Source organism: Harpia harpyja, chromosome 4, assembly GCF_026419915.1.
Source record: "Harpia harpyja isolate bHarHar1 chromosome 4, bHarHar1 primary haplotype, whole genome shotgun sequence".
In the NCBI taxonomy this organism is placed as follows: domain Eukaryota; kingdom Metazoa; phylum Chordata; class Aves; order Accipitriformes; family Accipitridae; genus Harpia; species Harpia harpyja.
This window is the reverse complement of record NC_068943.1, coordinates 48,521,410-48,539,964: the sequence shown is the minus strand read 5'-3', so window position 1 is coordinate 48,539,964 and position 18,555 is coordinate 48,521,410. Positions and strand designations below refer to the sequence as shown.

The following is an 18,555-nucleotide window of genomic DNA, read 5'->3' as shown; positions in this document are numbered from 1 at the left end:
TTGCTGTTCTCTTCAGACACAGAGCACCAAGCTTCTACTAAGTCTGCTGATGCTGGTGATGTTGAGATTCAGCCACATACTGAATATGTTCCAGATAATAGACACTAGGAACCCTTAGGAGACAAAATGCTAGTTTACCTACTGCATTTGAATACTGAGCGCAGTATTCAAAATGGGATCCCGCTTACAGGCACATAATTACATTTTAGTACATTTCACTACAGCATTCCAATAAAGGAAGAACAATAGAGAAGAGCAACACAGGATTAATGAAGATGGATGCCTGAATCCACTTTTTATTTGTAATAGTGTAACAGACCAAAACAAAACGGAAATATTTTTCAAACTCGGAAATGTAGAAAGCAGAATCCACTTACTTGACAACAATTTAGGAATCTGCTGCTGCCCACTCAGAAGTGGCCTGGTGTATGGGCTCCCGTAAGCTCCAAGAGGTACTGCATTGGCATACATTCCTGGCATCCCTCTTTCCCTTGGCATCGTATGGCTATTATGTGTAGGAAATGGAAAGGAAAAAGAATAGGATGTTTTTTTGAACGCCATCTTACAATACAGCTGCTACCCAGCCCATGAAATGCCCCAGCTCTCTTCAGTGGGTCAGTGGAGATCGGCTCAAGCATGATGCAGTGACTTCCTTACAGACCAGGGTCCCAGGCACACCACCAACAAAGCACGTGCTTTGTGAGCTGGTCCCAGCAAAAAATTCTGAAGTTTCTATAGCAAGCCACAATAAGCAGAAGAACATGTATTCCCTGCAGACTGTGTAAGAGTTCAGTAAAACTGAACTGCTGTCACATTTCCTAAGAAGTAAGAGTTGATAGAGGTGCGGGATCTGCAAACATTGGTGTGTCAGTGTTTGCCAGGCCTTTGCTGTTTTTCCTGTACAGAACTACATTCGCATTAAGACTTTGATGCTTGTGGTGTCTGCCACCCTGGACAGCAATTTAATGAGACATCATATGTGATCAATAACACAGCTATACTTTTTTTTTTTTTTTTTTTTTTTATAACTACGACATGGAAGAACAGAAGATGGTTTACAAGCGTAGCACTGGAACGATTATGCTTTCCAACACACGAATGGAGGGAAGGGTGTTGCTTTTTCTTCTTCCAGCTCCTCCAGAGCCATAAGATGAAGAAGAAAGTATTTTCTCTTTCTAAATGGACACTCATGTTCAGCTGCTCACAGAGTTTACTTTTATTTGCTAATAATACAATCTCCTTTAAAACATTATCTTTTCTGGCTCGGATAAATGTATGGCTCCTTGCACTCCCCAGTAAGGAAAAACATTTCATTTTATCTGTAATTCATAACCCCAACTCATTCTCTCATCCTGCGCTCAGAAGCATTCTCGTACTCCACTGAGCACCTGGAAAAGTTACTTGGACTTTGGGAGAACTAATAAAAACTGACTGTGGCAATGCCTTGAAAAGTGACAATCAAACAGAGTGTATAGTGTAACGCACACTTCATACAAGGGTTCTCAAAACTCCTTAATTTTTAAAAGCATAAAAGACATTCCTGTCTTCATAATAGTCTTAATTATCACTTGTGTGCAATATTCTCACTGTACCTTCTGTACTTCAAGCAAGTAACCACCAAACAAGTTGAAAAAAACCAACAGTGGGAAATCTAGTTAGAAATATTTAGTAGAACCTCCCCCCAAATCAAGATGAATGCAAGGCATTACTGCAAAATTATAGTAATATACAGTTTTCATCAATACTTAGTTTAAGTATCACATGCCAAAGTTTCCAGCATGGAATACCAGTACCTAATCTCCGACAGTCCATTCCCACCCCCTTTGCTGCTGCTTTTTTTTTTTTTAATTAAAAAAAAGCAATAAACGAGTACAGTCATCTCAGCAAGGCAGCCAGTAACAATGCCACCACTCTTACCCTAAAGTTCTGAACGCTGACTGGTCCAAATGGACTGGTTTTCTGTCTCTGTTAAAACTAAGCTGCGGTCTCCAAGGCCTGCCATCATTGTTGGTTTTTTCCCAGTCTCCTGGCTTCAGAACTGGAGCAGGTTTCCTTAATATTAAAAATAGTTCCATAAATACTTATCAGAGCAAATACTCAGATTAATGAAAGAAAATGGAATTATTTGAAAACTGACAACTGATACTTACTTTGCACCAGGTAACACTATAGCCTTGAAAACAAAGTCTTCATCAAATTGCGGATCTTTGAAAGAGATACTAGGAGAAAGTATTTGAGGATTAGGTTTACCTGATAATTAAGACAAGCAAGATTAAACAGTAATTGCTGCTTTATTAACAGTGACGTACACAGTAGAAAATATAAGATTCAAGAACCCATGACTTAAACTGCAAAGTGCATTTCTTGCACATGGATATACTGACTGATTGGACTTGGACATCTCAATTATTTTCCACGGGGTGACCTTTTTCCTCCCCTGTATCAATAGCCAGTCCAAAAGAAAGTTTAATGTCTAGAAAACAGTTAGTCCTATGTATGGTAACGAAAGTATCTTCTGTAGACCCTCAAGTACAAATCCTCTAGTCAAAGCACTGATTGTACTTATTAAGTTCAAATGCTGCCACAGTATAGACAGGAAGGATAGCAGCTTGCTATGCAGTCTAGTCAAAAGCGTACAAAACTTAGAAGTGGGATTTCCTTGGCCAGGGATTTTTTATCCCGAAAGGCGGCTTTGCAGTTGCATGCAGTTCCCTTGGAGGGATATACACCTACTTTCAGTGACACCTCTCAGACCCTGCATTTTGAGCTGTCTAGTATTACACAAACTAAATAGTAATAGAGCAAAATGTGGCTGAAAGCTTAACTTCTGCTGGTACAATGCATTATATAGCAGGTTGGGTTTTCTCTAGGAAAATTCATCCACAATCCTAGCAATTCCAATCTCCTGGTGTAAGTATCCGGGTCTCAGGTAGGTCCCACGAGGCACATGTTTGAAGTACATGGCACCAACCTGCTTCCTGTTCTCTCACTACCTACCATTTGATATAGAAGAATGCTTGGGATGCCAAGAAAGATAAAAGGAAACAGCTAAGCAGAATAATCTCACTCTTCCAGGTGAAATACATCTGTTTTCCAGCACAGAGAATGAATGAGACTTGAAGGAAAGAGAATAATGGTCCCTTGGAAAATTCAGCCAAAGTCACAAGAACTGAAGAGCAGAATCATGACTGCTCATACTATCTCAAAAGACAGGAAGAAAAATCCTTGCAACGGAGAAATGGACAGAAGCGTAAAACAATTCAAACCTCCTGACAGTGGCAGATGGAAAGGCAAAAACTACCTTTAACTCATCACTCAAAGTAACTAAATCCCCATTTCAGAACATCCTTTCTACAATATCCTGACAAGCCACAACTTAACATTTCTTACTGCCTGTAGATAGTTGTTCTAGCTGAACCAAGTTATACCTCCTTGGAAGAAAAAATGATGCAGACTGATCACAAGTGATTTTCAGTGTCTCAGGTATCTTATGTGGCTCAAGAAGTGAAAGGTTATAGGCTCAAGCATTACATAGCTATTATACTGTGCCAAATTAAGTGAGAATGACACTAGATCTACAGAAATTTGCTGTCAAGTGCAAGAGTAATTAAAATCTTCTGTGACCACAAAATTTACTCTTGGAAACTCTGCATTGTTTTTTATTCATTATGAAGTCTCTTATTCTCCCAAACATCACATTCAGGCAAAGCTAGTATTATTACTCTTTTACTTCTTAAAGACGTGAAGCTTATATTCTCAGGCATCCTCTGGGAATCGCTAGGAATAAAAATGGATAAAAATCCAAGAGGCAAAAATCAAGAGGTGGAGGGCTTTCAATCAATACCCAATTCTGTCTCAGAGGTTTAAAAGGCTTGATACAGACTATCAAGTTCTGTAGGTGTTGCTCCTTGCTTGCCAAAGACCCAGAAGTCCCAACAGAGAGCAAGCAGAAAAGCAACAGCAGGAAAGATGAGGTGTTTCTGAAGGGATGAAACACACTGGGTTTGATGCACTGAGAAATGACTATTTTGGACATCCCTGTGGGACATGCCACTATGCACACTCTGCTTAACCACCCTAACCCAAGCCCATTGTATTACGTCATCTTGGATTCAATTCTCACAGAAAACCAGAAACGTTTGAAGTAAAAGCTTCAATTTTATTAAGAGATGGGTTCTGTTGCAAACTCAACAACACAAAACACCAGAACAAAATGAGTTTTGATTGCTGTATTTTGTACGCCATTACATTAAAACCCACAGTTTACTTACCTGACTGCAGAATTTTGTGCAAGATCACGCAGCATTGGAACAGGAGACTCCACTGTCCTAGTAAAGAGAAAAACCTCTGTCAAAATGTTGTAACATATTTCTCATCATTTGCTCCACTTTCTCTGTTGTTACCACTCCTGTTCTTCTGTTAACTAAGCCTGTGACACATAAAAGCGATTTCAAAATTAACTCGCCTTTCCCCTAAATCAAATACTTCTATAACCAATGGAATTACTGAATCCTTATTTCTTAATATCATTACTTTTGCAGCTCGTCTGTGTGGATTCTTTAGTGTCTAACAGTGGGTTCACACACTTCCCACTACCCAGCAGCCTGTTTACAAACCTTAGTACTACTCTGCACCTTGGAAATCTCCCTGTACTGCTAGGGTTTGACTATAAGCAGACAACAGGTCCTAAGAGGGCAGGAGAAGACCAGAGAGACAGACACACATGCAGACACCAGGAAGACACAAACCTGCTTCTCTAAGAAGAAGGCAGCTTTGAAGTAAAAAAAAAAAAAAAAAAAAAATTTAGCAGCTGTTTTACACAGCACTTAGAGTCTCCATTCTGAGATTTAATAGCCTGACATGCAGTTGCATCTTAACCCTTTCCTTCTTTCCTCCAGAAAACTTTACCCCTTCAATTCAAGCAGACAAACAACACGCTCGAGAAAATTACTCTTAGCAATCAGACACCAGATTGCTTTGTCCACTCTACTGTGCACAACTGTCACAGACCCATGTTACACATAGAGGTCACAAACTGTACACATGCTGGCTGAATTTGATCCAAATCTTTTTAGCAAAGTAAGACTTACTTTGAAGCGGCAATATAAATGCTTGCTCATCTTCACAGAATTCCTAGCAAAATACTTCTCTAGGTAAAAAAATACCCATTTCTCACACCCTATCTAGTGAAGACAATGCCAGAAGAGTTTTCTTTTTCCTCCATTGCTATTCCCTCCAAGAACAGCTCTGACTTGCTCATATTCTTCACAAGCCATGACAAGAATAGAGAAATGTATATTAGTGAGTGTGACCTAGGATACATTATCTGTCCAACAAAATCAGAGTGTTTGTGCATTTAATGCAAATGAGTTACTAAACACCTGCTTATGCCTCTAAGCAAAGTTAGATAAACGAATGCACATCCTACAATGCGAAGATTACACTGATAATTTCTCAAACTAAATACATTATCTAGAAAACAAAAAATATTAGCATTTCTTGTATGCATAGCTGGTAACAGTCCTGAATTTAGTGCTATAGCCTAAATGGAAAACAGCAAAATATATCTAATATATCTCTATCTGGATTTTTCTTTAATGTAATTAAGATTAGCATATAAAAAGCAGAGTTGTTGGGTTGGTTTTCTTTAAATAGCATGCACTATTGGAAATTACATCAGACTGCACTAAATTAACATTCATACAAAAGCAAAGAGGCCAAAACAACATGACTTTACTGAATAAGGCCACTGATCACTACTACTTTTATTATATAGGCCCTGTTTACCTATTAAAGTTCGAACATCACTAAATACATAAAAAATAGTCTTCCATAGACGAAATGACAAACAAAAAAAGATTCATCAGCAATTAAACACACACATTAGAGTGCTTTAAAGATTTCTGATGCTGCCTTAAAAGCCTTAGTTCTGAAATAAACAAACATAAAATAGGATCGTAGAATGAAAGTTTTACTTGCTTGGTTTTTTACATACGCTGATGATAATTCACACCTACTATGAAACCTAGTGGAAAGCATGTTTAGCCTCAGAACTAAATGCGTTGCCTTGTCAGAGGTTTTAGGTTTCTCATTGTGGGCACAAAGATATTTTTATTTAAATGCAGACATAACTGAAGGAAATGTCCTTTAGCATCAAACAACCCATACTAAAAGACATACTCACTGATCTGGAAGAACAGCATTTTCATTCAGTGTAAGCTTTCCCTGGATTCCATGGCACAGCTCTGGGGGTATATCCACTGGCTATGGGAAAAATAATTTTTCAGCTGAAGCGCTTTATTAGACCTCCATCCTCAACATTTACACAATCCCTTAAGAACAACTACAACCTACCTCCGTATTTTTGGTCTTGTACTGTTCTACAATAAAGTCACAAAGTGGATGGTGTTTTCCAACAAAGAGAACATCACCACCAAGGCTATTTCTTCTGCCTAGAAAAGATAAAGAGAATGGGATAAGAGTTCAGAGCAAATAGGGAAGGAAGGAATACAGCAGACCAGCACACCGCGCTGTTGACATCTCCACAAAAGGAAAGCTTCACTGTGATTTAGGAGAAAGCTTTGAACATTCCTTGAGAGTGTTGGAAAGACAGTGTCTCTGCCCAGAACAGGATGTCTTTGGTCACAAGGGTGGTTGGCAGACAGTAAAACAACGGGAATCTTGTGTTCAATGCAGTTTACCTACGAGAACCAGCTATTATTTTTGTACAGTGGAGAAAATAACATGTACATTTGCCTATATAAGCTGAACATGAAGCTTCACATATCATAACTAGACACAGCCAGCCTACTGGTCAGAACAGCCAATACACCTATGAAGTTTTACCATCAACTCTAACCTTGGAAACAGAGTTTATTCTTTTGATTACAACATAGTCATCTAACAAATACTTTGACAGTGTATACTGGTAGAAGCTTTTCATACAGTTAAGCTACCATCTAATTTTCAGGTTAAGTCTTCTGCAGGTCTACTTGAGTAAAAGAAAAGTAAGTGAAAGCTACAAAAACAAACTCATTGAGGATCATTCTAATTACCAGCACCATCCATGAAGAAGAGGCTATAGCCTGCCATAATTCAATCCAACCAAACGTCTATTATACCTTGGTTATTTAGGGTGAAACACAGTAGTAATAACAAGTTATAACAAAATATCATAATTCTTACTTTCTTCAGGAGTGAGGTCAGGGTAGACTTCTTCCAGGGCAGCTCTAAGGCGTCGCTCATCAACAAATGGCAGTAACGCAACACCTAGTAAAACCAAAACATTATTTTTTCCACACTTGTTGGGGATAAAAACAAACAAACAAAACGAACAACAACAAAAAAAAGACACTAGCATGGAAAGCGCCAATAGATTCTCTATCCAAGAAACAACTGTTGTTTCAGTCACAGAAAAGAAAACCCTACATTTTCAGGAGTTGTGACCCTGCAGGCTGTTTAGAGAAAAATAGTTCAGTGGTAGTGCAGGTTGAAAAGGGAAGTTAATCTCCAAGCACCCCTTCATCCTCCTCCTCCCCTCCAGTCCTGGGTAGGCACTGGGAAGCAGTAACCTCTACCAACACCTGCCTCATTTAGGAGCAAGATGAGCTCAGTAACAGTCATTATTTGTCTCATTTGCTACAGATACTCCCCTGACAGAACTCAAAGCTACTTTATTCAAATTAATTTATTAAGAGACAACAATGGAAGAAATCACTCCAAGTTCAGAGATCAGGTGATACAGATATTATCCATTAGGGACTATTCACACCAGCTATTAATTTTACTCCGAGATAACATGGAGGCTCCTCTCAGGATCAAAATCCCTCACTAAGGAGCACATCTCAGAGCCCACTCAATCACATTGGATGAAACTGGAGAATAGCCTTCCCTGGTGTGCTTCTGTATATGTTTTCTTCTATTACAAAATCAAAAAAAGCACTAAGAAATTTACTATGAAGATTCTTCAAAGATTTACTTCTGTTAACCTTATTATTGGTTGGAATCTAGAGTAATTATTTTAGTTTTTATTTTACTTCCCTTAGCATGAACACTAGAGCTTTTTCTGAACAAGATGACAGCAAAGGTTTTCTACTAAACTGATATTCATAGTTTCATATTTGTGCCCGTACCAGTTCTACTGGTGGGCAGATCTCAAGACATATTTGTCATCACTCCAAGGTACAACATTCACAGAGACTTTGGACTTCCACAGACTTAGATTCCCAATCTAAAACTTGGTCTGCCTGAAACACTTTTGCTTCAGAAGTTAGATCTTTATGTGGCTTTATTAAAACAAATACTATTGTCCTGGAGCTGAAGGAAAGGGGACAACCTAAAAGTGTAATTTCACCAGAAGCTCATACCCTCTCCTAACAAAGCCAGTTTGGAACAAACCATAAATGAAGTGTTAAATATGTTAGAAGTTTAACTGAATCAGAATTTTATTTAGCGTACTGTAAAATAACGAGGAGCAGAGCTGTACAGCCTGCTGTTGCCAACCTCACCAAACAAGAAATCCGCACTGTCCCTACTTATGAAGTATGAGGATAATTTTCATGCAGACTGACTACTGCTTTATCAAAGACAGCACCAGACCTCAGCCAAGTTCCAATTTCAGCTGGAACATAACTACTTGTGAAGGGAAACAGTGATAGGCCTACCCTAGAAAACAAACAATTTATTTTCACCTTCACAACACGCTGGTGGAATGACAACAAAATAGGAAGTGTTCATAACCCAGGATATCACAAAAAGGATCAATGCTGAGCTTTCAGAAGCATAATAACATCTCTAAGAGGAAGATCTTCAAACATTTCATTAAGAGGACAAGGTATACCAGATGCTTTTTAACCAAGATAGTCTGTATTTCCAGCTTGCAAAATATTTCTTGTTTCACAACTGCCTCTTAAACATGAGAATTCTAGATGTTAATCCAGAACAAAGAGTTTACAATGCAATTAAGCATTAAATGAATCAAAAGTAATGTTACAGCCTGCAGAAAGCATGTGGGAGCTACTTAAAACATTACTGCTTTAGACTGTAGATTTGATAACTGGACAAACGGACTAAGGAAAGCTGCCAGAATTACAACAGGGGTAAGAAAGGGCTTCACGTTATAGAGGGAAAACCTGCTATGCAACACATCTCTCAATACCTCGGAATATTCTCTTTGATTTTGGAACACTGTCCCAAGTAAGATACTCGTAGGTCTAACGGCGGCTATTTCAAAACATAGGTGAGCTGCCTTGGGGGAAGATCACAGAACTGTTGATGTCAGCAGGAACCCCTGGACTTCAGGGTATTAGCGGATGAAAAACCGAATGTGAACCAGCAATGTGCGCTTGCAGCCCAGAAAGCCAATGGCATTCTGGGCTGCATCCAAAGAAGCGTGACCAGCAGGTCGAGGGAGGTGATTCTCCCCCTCTGCTCCGCTCTGGTGAGACCCCACCTGCAGTACTGCGTCCAGCTTTGGGGTCCCCAACAAAAGAAGGACATGGACCTGTTGGAGCAAGTCCAGAGGAGGGCCACGAAGATGATCAGAGGGCTGGAGCACCTCCCCTGTGAGGGAAGATAGGCTGAGAGAGTTGGGGTTGTTCAGTCTGGAGAAGAGAAGGCTCTGGGGAGACCTTCTAGCAGCCTTCCAGTACTTAAGGGGGGCCTACAGGAAAGATGGGGAGGGACTCTTTATCAGGGAATGTAGCGATAGGACAAGGGGGAATGTTTTTTTAACTGAAAGAGGGTAGATTTAGATTAGATATTAGGAAAAAAATTCTTTACTGTGAGGGTGGTGAGACACTGGGGCAGGTTGCCCAGAGAAGTTGTGGATGCCCCTATCCTTGGAAATGTTCAAGGTCAGGCTGGATGGGGCTTGGAGCAACCTGGTCTAGTGGAAGGTGTTCCTGCCCATGGCAGGGGGGTTGGAGCTAGATGATCTTTAAGGTCCCTTCCAACCCAAACCATTCTGTGGTCACCTAGTCCACCCCCTCTGCTCCAGCACGGTCATGGGCTGCTCATGTTGCCCCGGACCACGTCTAGCTGGCTTTGGAGTATCTCCAAGGATGGAGACTCCACAACCTCTCTGGGCAACATGTTCCAGTGTCTGACTACCCTCAGAGTAAAAATGTGCTTTCTTATGCTCAGATGGAATTTCGTGTGTTTCATTTTATGCCCAAATAATTATTTATACCTATAATTGAGATGTTACACTATTAGCTGCATAGTGTAACCAGCCACAAAATTTGATGGACCTTTAAAATGAATATTCTCTAAAGAAAGAAGAAGCTGCATTAAACACTGTAGCTGTTTCTTCATTCTTTCTAGGCATCCAAATATTTCTATATTCCCCAAAGCATTTTTTGCAAGGTACTAATGAGCCACTGATTGAACAGAACAACATCCATTAATTAAATGCAAACGAGACAAAAGACAATTACACATTAAGGCTGATAAAAATAGAAAAATGATTAATCTAGTTCAGGACAAATTAACAAATTTAGAATGACTGCTGAAATTAATAATAATCATTGCCAATCCTAAATCAGTTACTGAGCCATAATTTGTTCTTCATACTAATTTCTTTTCAAAAATATACCTGCTGCAAAATACTTCTCCCCCACAAGAAGTAACACAAGTTACGTGTGTGACTTGGTGCATCATTATCTCACTAAGATAATTTTCCATTTTCTTCATATTTTTACATAGATTCTTAAGACTAAGGTCAGTATGCTACGGCTCAAAAAAAGAAAGTTGAAATTTCACCTTGCCAAGCGTATTTCTTCCCATTTAAATCAATAGCAAAATCTTCAGGGTAGAAGTCAATTATGCTTGATTCCTGTATTTGAGGGGAAAAAAAAAAATCATTAAAGCCAATGTATTGGTTTTGTGTGGCAAGGTTTTGGTAGCGGGTAGGGTTACAGGGGTGGCTTCTGTAAGAAGCTGCTGGAAGCTTCCCCTGTGTTCGACAGAGCCCATACCAGCCGGCTCTAAGACAGACCCGCCGCCGGCCAAGGCCGAGCCAATCAGCGATAGTGGTAGCGCCTCTGTGATAACATTTTTAAGAAGGAAAAAAAGTTGGGACGGCGGTATTCGGCAGCCGGAGAGAGGAGTGAGAACATGTAAGAGAAACAACCCTGCGGACACCAAGGTCAGTGAAGAAGGAGGGGGAGGAGATGCTCCAGGTGCCGGAGCAGAGATTCCCCTGCAGCCCGTGGTGAAGACCATGGTGAGGCAGGCTGTCCCCCTGCAGTCCATGGAGGTCCACGGTGGAGCAGATATCCACCTGCAGCCCGTGGAGGACCCCACGCCGGAGCAGGTGGGTTCCCGAAGGAGGCTGTGACCCCGTGGGAACCCCGCGCTGGAGCAGGCTCCTGGCAGGACCTGCGGATCTGTGGAGAGAGGAGCCCACGGAGCAGGTTTTCTGGCAGGACTTGTGACCCCGTGGGGGGCTCACGCTGGAGCAGTCTGTGCCTGAAGGACTGCACACCGTGGAAAGGACCCATGCTGGAGCAGTTCGTGAAGAACTGCAGCCCGTGGGAAGGACCCACGTTGGAGAAGTTCGTGGAGGACTGTCTCCCGTGGGTGGGACCCCACGCTGGAGCAGGGGAAGAGTGTGAGGAGTCCTCCCCCTGAGGAGGATGAAGCGGCAGAAAATAACGTGTGATGAACTGACCGTAAACCCCATCCCCGTCCCCCTGTGCCGCTGGGGGGGTGGTAGAGAATCCGGGAGTGAAGTTGTGCCCGGGAAGAAGGGAGGGGTGGAGGGAAGGTGTTCTGAGATTTGGTTTTATTTCTCATTACCCTACTCCGGTTGATTTGTAATAAATCAAGTTAATTTTTCCCCAAACTGAGTCTGTTTTGCCCGTGACGGTAATTGGTGAGTGATCTCTCCTATCCTTATCTCGACCCACAAGCTCTTTGTTATATTTTCTCTCCCCTGTCCAGTTGAGAAGGAGGGGGAGTGATAGAACAGCTCTGGTGGGCACCTGGCATCCAGCCAGGGTTAACCCATCACAGCCAATTAATTGATTCAGAATGCCATGTAGTACTGTACTTTGCAGAGGGCGAGCAAACACAAAGCTAAGGAGGATGCAAAGAACTTTGACTAATAGAAACATCTTTTACTAAATGCTGTTTAAACATGAAGTGTGGTAGGGCTCTTCCATTACTTAGAGTATCAAAACAAGAAATTAAGCAGGACAGAATAATTCCAGATAACTGAGTTAAGGTATCTGCTCCCCAATTAAGTTCTGCAAGGTTTCTATAAGAAAGTAAAGAATCTTACTAAAGCGTAAGAGAGTCAGGAAATATTTTTTCTCACTGAAACATCTGAATTCAAAGAATCACTTTTAAGGATCTTTGAAGAATCTCTGCAATATACCAAAAACATTCCCTCCTGGCCTCCATTACTTTTCTGCCTGAAGTAAGAAGGAGCAAATCACGCTTACACAACTGCAAGACAACATAACCTTACAGAGAGGAATACAACAAGGATTCTTACCGGATCTGTCATGAGCTTCCTCCACGTTGGCGGCAGAAAATTTCCACTTGCAGCTGGAAATACTCCCATAAGTTGTTCAAGAGGCTTAAACTGTTGAAATTAAACAAGCAGATGTAGGACATTTCTAATGAGCTGTTAAATCATAAATAAATAAATAAAGATGCCCTACCGGTTTTGAGCCTTTCTCAAAATCTGAAGGCATGTCTGTAATACCCTCAAAGTCAGAAGCAAATGGAGCATAGTGAAAAGGGTAATACCAGTTCCAGGATGCACAGCCCTAGGATAAAGAAACAAGAGAAAAAATCAGACAAATCAGAAAAGTAAAATAAAAAAAAATAAAAATCATGGAGCCCAGTCACTAAAGATGACAAAATTTAGCCCAGCATCAACCAGGAGAAAGAGGAGTCCCCATGATTAGAAAAGAAAGAGCTCTTGCCTCTAAAGGTACTCTGGACTTCAGGTTGGGACTTAACTTTTCATAGCCAGACTAGAGCGAGTGAGTTCACTGGACAGTGAATGGAGACCTCGGGCATTTCCTCGGCAGCACAGAACAGCAGATAGACTTCTATGCCAAAGTACTCTTGCTATGTGCTAGGTTTGAGTCACTAAGGGAGACAGCCAAAGAGACAGGACCTAGCACCAGAACGACACAAAAGACCTTACAGCAGAATCTTAACCTTAGCTTCAGGACACTGTAATGTACCTCATGCCTTTTTCCTCCCCCTCGAGAAAAAACACACGAGCATGTGCACAAAGTCCAATAAAACCAAGCACAAAAATTTCTTGCAAAGAGTAGGAAATCACAGTCTATCCATACAGTTAACCAGTCTCTGGGGCTAAGCTGAGGAGCCTGTAACAACTGGACACATTTTCAACTTGTGTAGAGTTGCTACCACATCTCGAACAGGGAAATACACACGGATGACACAGAGGAGGAATTTCCAAGTTCTCTGTAATTGTATAAATGGCAGAATCGTGCCAGTCAGAAAGCCATTACAGAGGTCTCAATAAGAACAGAAGTAGTATTTTTCTGGCAGCACACAGTTTGCGCTACTGTTTATCAGTGCAAAATCCCACCGCTAACTTAGGAATATGGGGGACCAGAGAACCCCGATACTATACACTCTACAAGGTATGAAAATGTGAACAATATTTGTTGCAGGTTGAAAAGTATTCTTAACTGTTACTTTTCTATTCAGTACAAGCACTAATACACACTTCAAGTAACATTTTGCTTTTCCCCTCTTATTCTTTTGTCTTGAATATTGGGAAATATAAAGTGCATTCACTTCAAAGAGGCAAAATAATCCTCAAAAAGGAGAAAAAGTAAACTCAAAACATAGCAGAACACGATGCACTCTGCAAAGGAAATGTGGCTTTAGAAGGTCTAAGTCAAGTTTTCACCTCCTCAGCTATTTTTCTTAGCAGTACCACTTGAAACAAAAGCCTACTATTTTGACTTCCAATTCTGAATAAGTAAATGTCAATGAGACTCCTCCAGTGTTATTTTTGGTATAAAATTACAGAGACTGTAATTATTAGATGTAATTCTTCAGATGGTCTCAGTATGTTTCAAAAGCCAGGTGGATTGTTTCTTTCTTTTTTTATTTTTTCTTTTTTTTTTTTCCCTTTCGGGTTTTTTTTTTTTTCCCTCTCCAAACAGATGTTCCCACTAGTGGAACATGATCTGCATTATTAGCTTTTTATAAGAATAGAAAAGCACATAATATATTCTGTCAGAAGTTTTATGGACAATGAGCAGTAGTTACTGGAAGCAATTCTTATTATGGTAAAAAGAAAAAAAACCAAACAAAAACCATCAAGTGAAGCTGTTTTGAAATTCCCCCAGTCCAACAGCTTCCTAATCTAACTTCCGTATGGGCAGAAAGTGATTTGATTGCTGCTCCATACCGATCCAACAGACTGCCCACGTGTAGCAGGTTACAGTATCTTGCCTACACACAGTTCTGTTATGCAAGTACAAACAGCAGCACATGCAAGTATTTCATTGCTGCACTATTTGAAGTCTGCAATGGAATTTTTATAAGGTCTAGAGAGAGACTTGCCTTCTTTTCGAGTAATCTGAATATGAAGCAAAACGGCAAAAACAAAGCCCTAAACATTTGTGTACTTTCATCAAGTTTTCCTTTGGAACATTTCTAAACCAGAAAATATTTTCTGTACAGTCACTTTTCCTTGATGTCTTATTAGCAATCCTTCTCAATTTTCGTGAGAGCACTATGGTCCTGCCTGAAGTTGCTGTCAACGTCACAGATTTATTTTCTTTGCAACTATAATCATCTGTCACTTCTATATGCATCACTCACTTCAGCCACCACATCTACAAACTCAGAAGGACAAGAAGTCACCTACATAGATCTCAATAACTAAATTCGTTTTACAAGCTAAACTAGCAAGTGTTGCATAGGGACTTGCCCATATTGTTTTAAGTTTGGTATATGTCTGTCTTCCAGCTCCTATACATTTAAAGCCACAAATTTCTCAACTGTGCACATGCAAATGCAACCCTGGTTTGAACAGTTACAAAAGCACACAATGATGTCTGCACAAGGCCATGGCCACTGATCACAAAGCAATGAACGCACACCCCATGCACACTTCTTTGCATAAAACAAACTTAATTTTACAACAAACTGAATTTTACAATCTTCAGATGAGTATAAATATTTTGGTCACCTTGTAAATATTATCTCAGTTTTGCCATATATTCCCTTCCTCTAAGCCCTTCAGTTTCCCTTAAAATCCAGACTTTTGCAGTGGTTTTGTACTACTGCATCACTGAAGGTCACACTGACAGTTTTCCAGCAAGTAGACACCTACAGCTAATCTGAAGATTCATTTATACACTCTGAAGACATACGGACATGTATAGAGTTCTAGGAATATATCTTGCCACGGTTAACAGGAACACTGTTTGCTTTCAGCAGACCTTAACTGTACACAGGATCATGGGAATTTCCACCTATAGGTGGAAACAGGTGTCCAGGTGACATTTGTCCCTTGCAAAAGGAGCTACTCAAGGACATGGAGAGCTCAGCTCCCCTGCAGATCAACTGCAGCAGACTTGCAAACCTTAAACCCTGTGATTTTCACCTACCATAACATGCAAGTCAGAGCCCAAACTCAACTAATGAATACAGTGGAAGGGAAGGGAACATACTCCCGTTTTGTTCTCAAGGGGGGCGGGGGAGGAGTGGGGAAAGGAGTACACATTAAAATAAACTAACTTTAAGACTGCATAGTTTTTTGCAGGCATGCGAGGTATTTGCCCTGCCTGTGCTCTAAGTTGGGCAGGTGTGAGCCACCTATGAAAAATGTGCAGTTTTATCAACATGGCACTGCGCTCAAGCTACAAAGCCCTGCTGAGACAGATAAAACTTCATCGGTTCAAGCACACTGTGTTCCCAGGTCACACACAAAATAGAACTTACTTTGTCTTCAGGGCACGAAGCTAGTTATTAACCATCAGTGCAACAAACCCCAATATGTCTAACTAATCTCTTGCCAATCTGACATCTCAATTATCAAAAGATTTAAATCAGATACAGATTACTTCAATCACAATACACTTCATAGGACATCATTACAATCTACGGAGGAGACTGACAACTCTGTTCCTTTTGAATTCTTACTAGCATTTCACAGGCTTTGTCCTTTGTTCACTCATTTAGTCATCTGCAATTTCACTATGCATGGCTATGCATTGCAAAGGAAAAATATGCATCAGTCCTTAATAAACTAACAAGCGCTGTTACTGTGAGAAACAAAAACAGCATTCAAATCTTGAGTGTCAAATAGATTGGGCACCCTGAAAAGAAATAGGGTGCAGACACAAAAGAAAACTGAAGTTTCAGAGATGAAATTTTTAAGTACCTGATAATAATATCTGAGAACCCAGCAAAGCCCTTCCACATAGGACTGTACAACTTTACGACGGAATTTCTCATCAGATGCATCAACATCAAATTTGTTCTTATAGTAGCGCTGTTTCCAACCAGTTTCCCATAACCTGCATAACAAACACCAAAAGATGTCAATACATGTTAATATATGCACATTTACATATCTGAATTAAAGTATAAGCCAAAGTCACTCGCTACTTCAATTCCCATTTTTATACGATTTAAATGAAAGCATAAAAACTGATACTCAACAGCAAGAGAATAAAACTTGATGGTTGACATCATAGAAAATCCAGATGAAATTCTGAAGCTACCATCCTGATAAACATGTCTTCAAAGTACTTATTAGAAGCAGGGTAGATTTTCAAACATGTGCCTGCTGCTGTCACGATTTTTCAGAACAATATTGTTCCTAGTCAGCAATTTCATCCTTCTTGTCAGGAATCTACTATCAGAACTGCCATTTGAACTTTGTTCTTTAACTCTTCCAACCACTAGAAAGAGAACAAACTCTTCCCCTTCCTTATTTTGTTTAAGCTACCGTAGGCCAAATTTTTATCTTACTGGAATATCTTCTCACATCAAGTTCATTCCTCTATTCTTAATGGCCCTCTCAAGCAGAAAAGTGATATAGTTTCTGTGCTACTCAAAATATAAAGTAAGCAAATAGATAATAAGCAGCAGCAGCTTGATTTCTATATTATATTGCTGTTCAGACAAGCTATGATTACCAGCAGAATTATATGCAACTCAGGAATCCTGTGCTTGCTGGCTCACATCAGACAAGTTCCCTTTTACACAGGGATTTTCAATCTTTCACGCCAGTGATGGATGCTGGAGTCAAAAGAGCCATCTCAGACACCATTTATCCTTACTTCACACAGCTCCCCCTTATGTCTGTCTACAGATGGGGCAGGGGAAAACAACGACTTGCTCATCTTTGACAAGCATCTGAATCCGACAGCTCTACTGTATAACGTTAGGAACAAAGTGAATAATGTGCTATATTGTGCCACATTTCAAGCAAGAACGTTCTGTGAAGATTAACAGTAAGCACAGACCATAGGCTCCTTGCAAAACTGAAAAGGCAGAGGGAATGCAGCTGTGGTGGGCATGGGCAGCAACAGGAATGACTGCCTACAGACTCCAGAACTTTTCCTCCTTGGACATTTTGCCCGCTCACTACATCTGCTGTGCTCCCTGTCATTCAATAGGTGACGTCAATTTTGAGAGAACAGTTGTGCCACAAGCAAGCCATATATTTAAATGCACATGAAACTTCAAGTTGTTAGTCCTAACATACATGACATAATCTTGGGGGAAATTCCAGTCCAATTCAGAGACTGCCATCTAAAAAGGTAGTTTAAGTAATGGAAAGATTAAGATCTACTTAACACTTGTTTCAATCATGACGTCATGCTTCAGAACTGGCCTCCCTCGTAAAACTATATGGGTTGTTTGTTTTGTTAGTCTGTTGGGGTTTTTTTTAAATTTAAACCTATTATTCACCATAGTGCATGCATTTTACACACACATATCTCAAAGTTCACATGAAATTTGGTATTCAAGTGAACTAGAGTAAAGCAAATTACAACTCTGATTTAGAAACTGTTAAATCAGATAATCCCTTAACAATGATTTTTTTTTAAATATAATTTTATTCTCATCAATTCAAAACTTGGCATTAATTATCACATCTGAAAACCACTATGCAAGATCCCTTTCCACAAAGGCTGTGACCACTTTAAATTACATACAGAATCTGAAGCACACAAGTAACCTGCAAGGTCAACTCAAACTTACACTTGTCAGAATCTCATAGAGCAATAAATATAGCATATGAAGCCTTTAAGAGAGAGTAAAGATCGATTTATGCTTTTTTACATGATGCATATCCTTTTGGTTTTGCAAAAAAGATCTTCCCTTGCTTCTGTTTCTGTTGCCCAGTACAGAGATACATTTTAAAATCTGACCTGAACTAGTTCAAAGATGATTCAAACTGATGAGGAGGTAGGGAAACCAAGAGATGTTTTCAAGACTTTAAGAAAGCCAGGTGAGCAAGGACAGAGCTACTTGTGCTGAAGTCTTGAAGGACAGAGTGAAGAATAGCTGCAGTCTATGAGCATCTGACCC

General features: G+C 40.1%; 1 protein-coding gene across 3 annotated transcripts in view; it reads right to left on the bottom strand.

Annotated features, from left to right (window-relative positions):
• The window catches only part of XRN2 (5'-3' exoribonuclease 2), a 54,067-nt gene that overhangs the window by 17,291 nt on the left and 18,221 nt on the right, over positions 1 to 18,555 (bottom strand). For all 3 annotated transcript variants that reach the window (XM_052783875.1, XM_052783876.1, XM_052783877.1), the window contains 11 exons: positions 16,394 to 16,529; positions 12,669 to 12,776; positions 12,500 to 12,589; positions 10,762 to 10,834; positions 7,186 to 7,269; positions 6,355 to 6,452; positions 6,185 to 6,264; positions 4,272 to 4,328; positions 2,151 to 2,219; positions 1,918 to 2,052; positions 378 to 505 (listed from right to left, as the gene is read on the bottom strand). In XM_052783875.1, the coding sequence (XP_052639835.1) occupies positions 378 to 505; positions 1,918 to 2,052; positions 2,151 to 2,219; positions 4,272 to 4,328; positions 6,185 to 6,264; positions 6,355 to 6,452; positions 7,186 to 7,269; positions 10,762 to 10,834; positions 12,500 to 12,589; positions 12,669 to 12,776; positions 16,394 to 16,529 (1,058 nt within the window). The remainder of the gene's footprint in view (positions 1 to 377; positions 506 to 1,917; positions 2,053 to 2,150; positions 2,220 to 4,271; positions 4,329 to 6,184; positions 6,265 to 6,354; positions 6,453 to 7,185; positions 7,270 to 10,761; positions 10,835 to 12,499; positions 12,590 to 12,668; positions 12,777 to 16,393; positions 16,530 to 18,555) is intronic.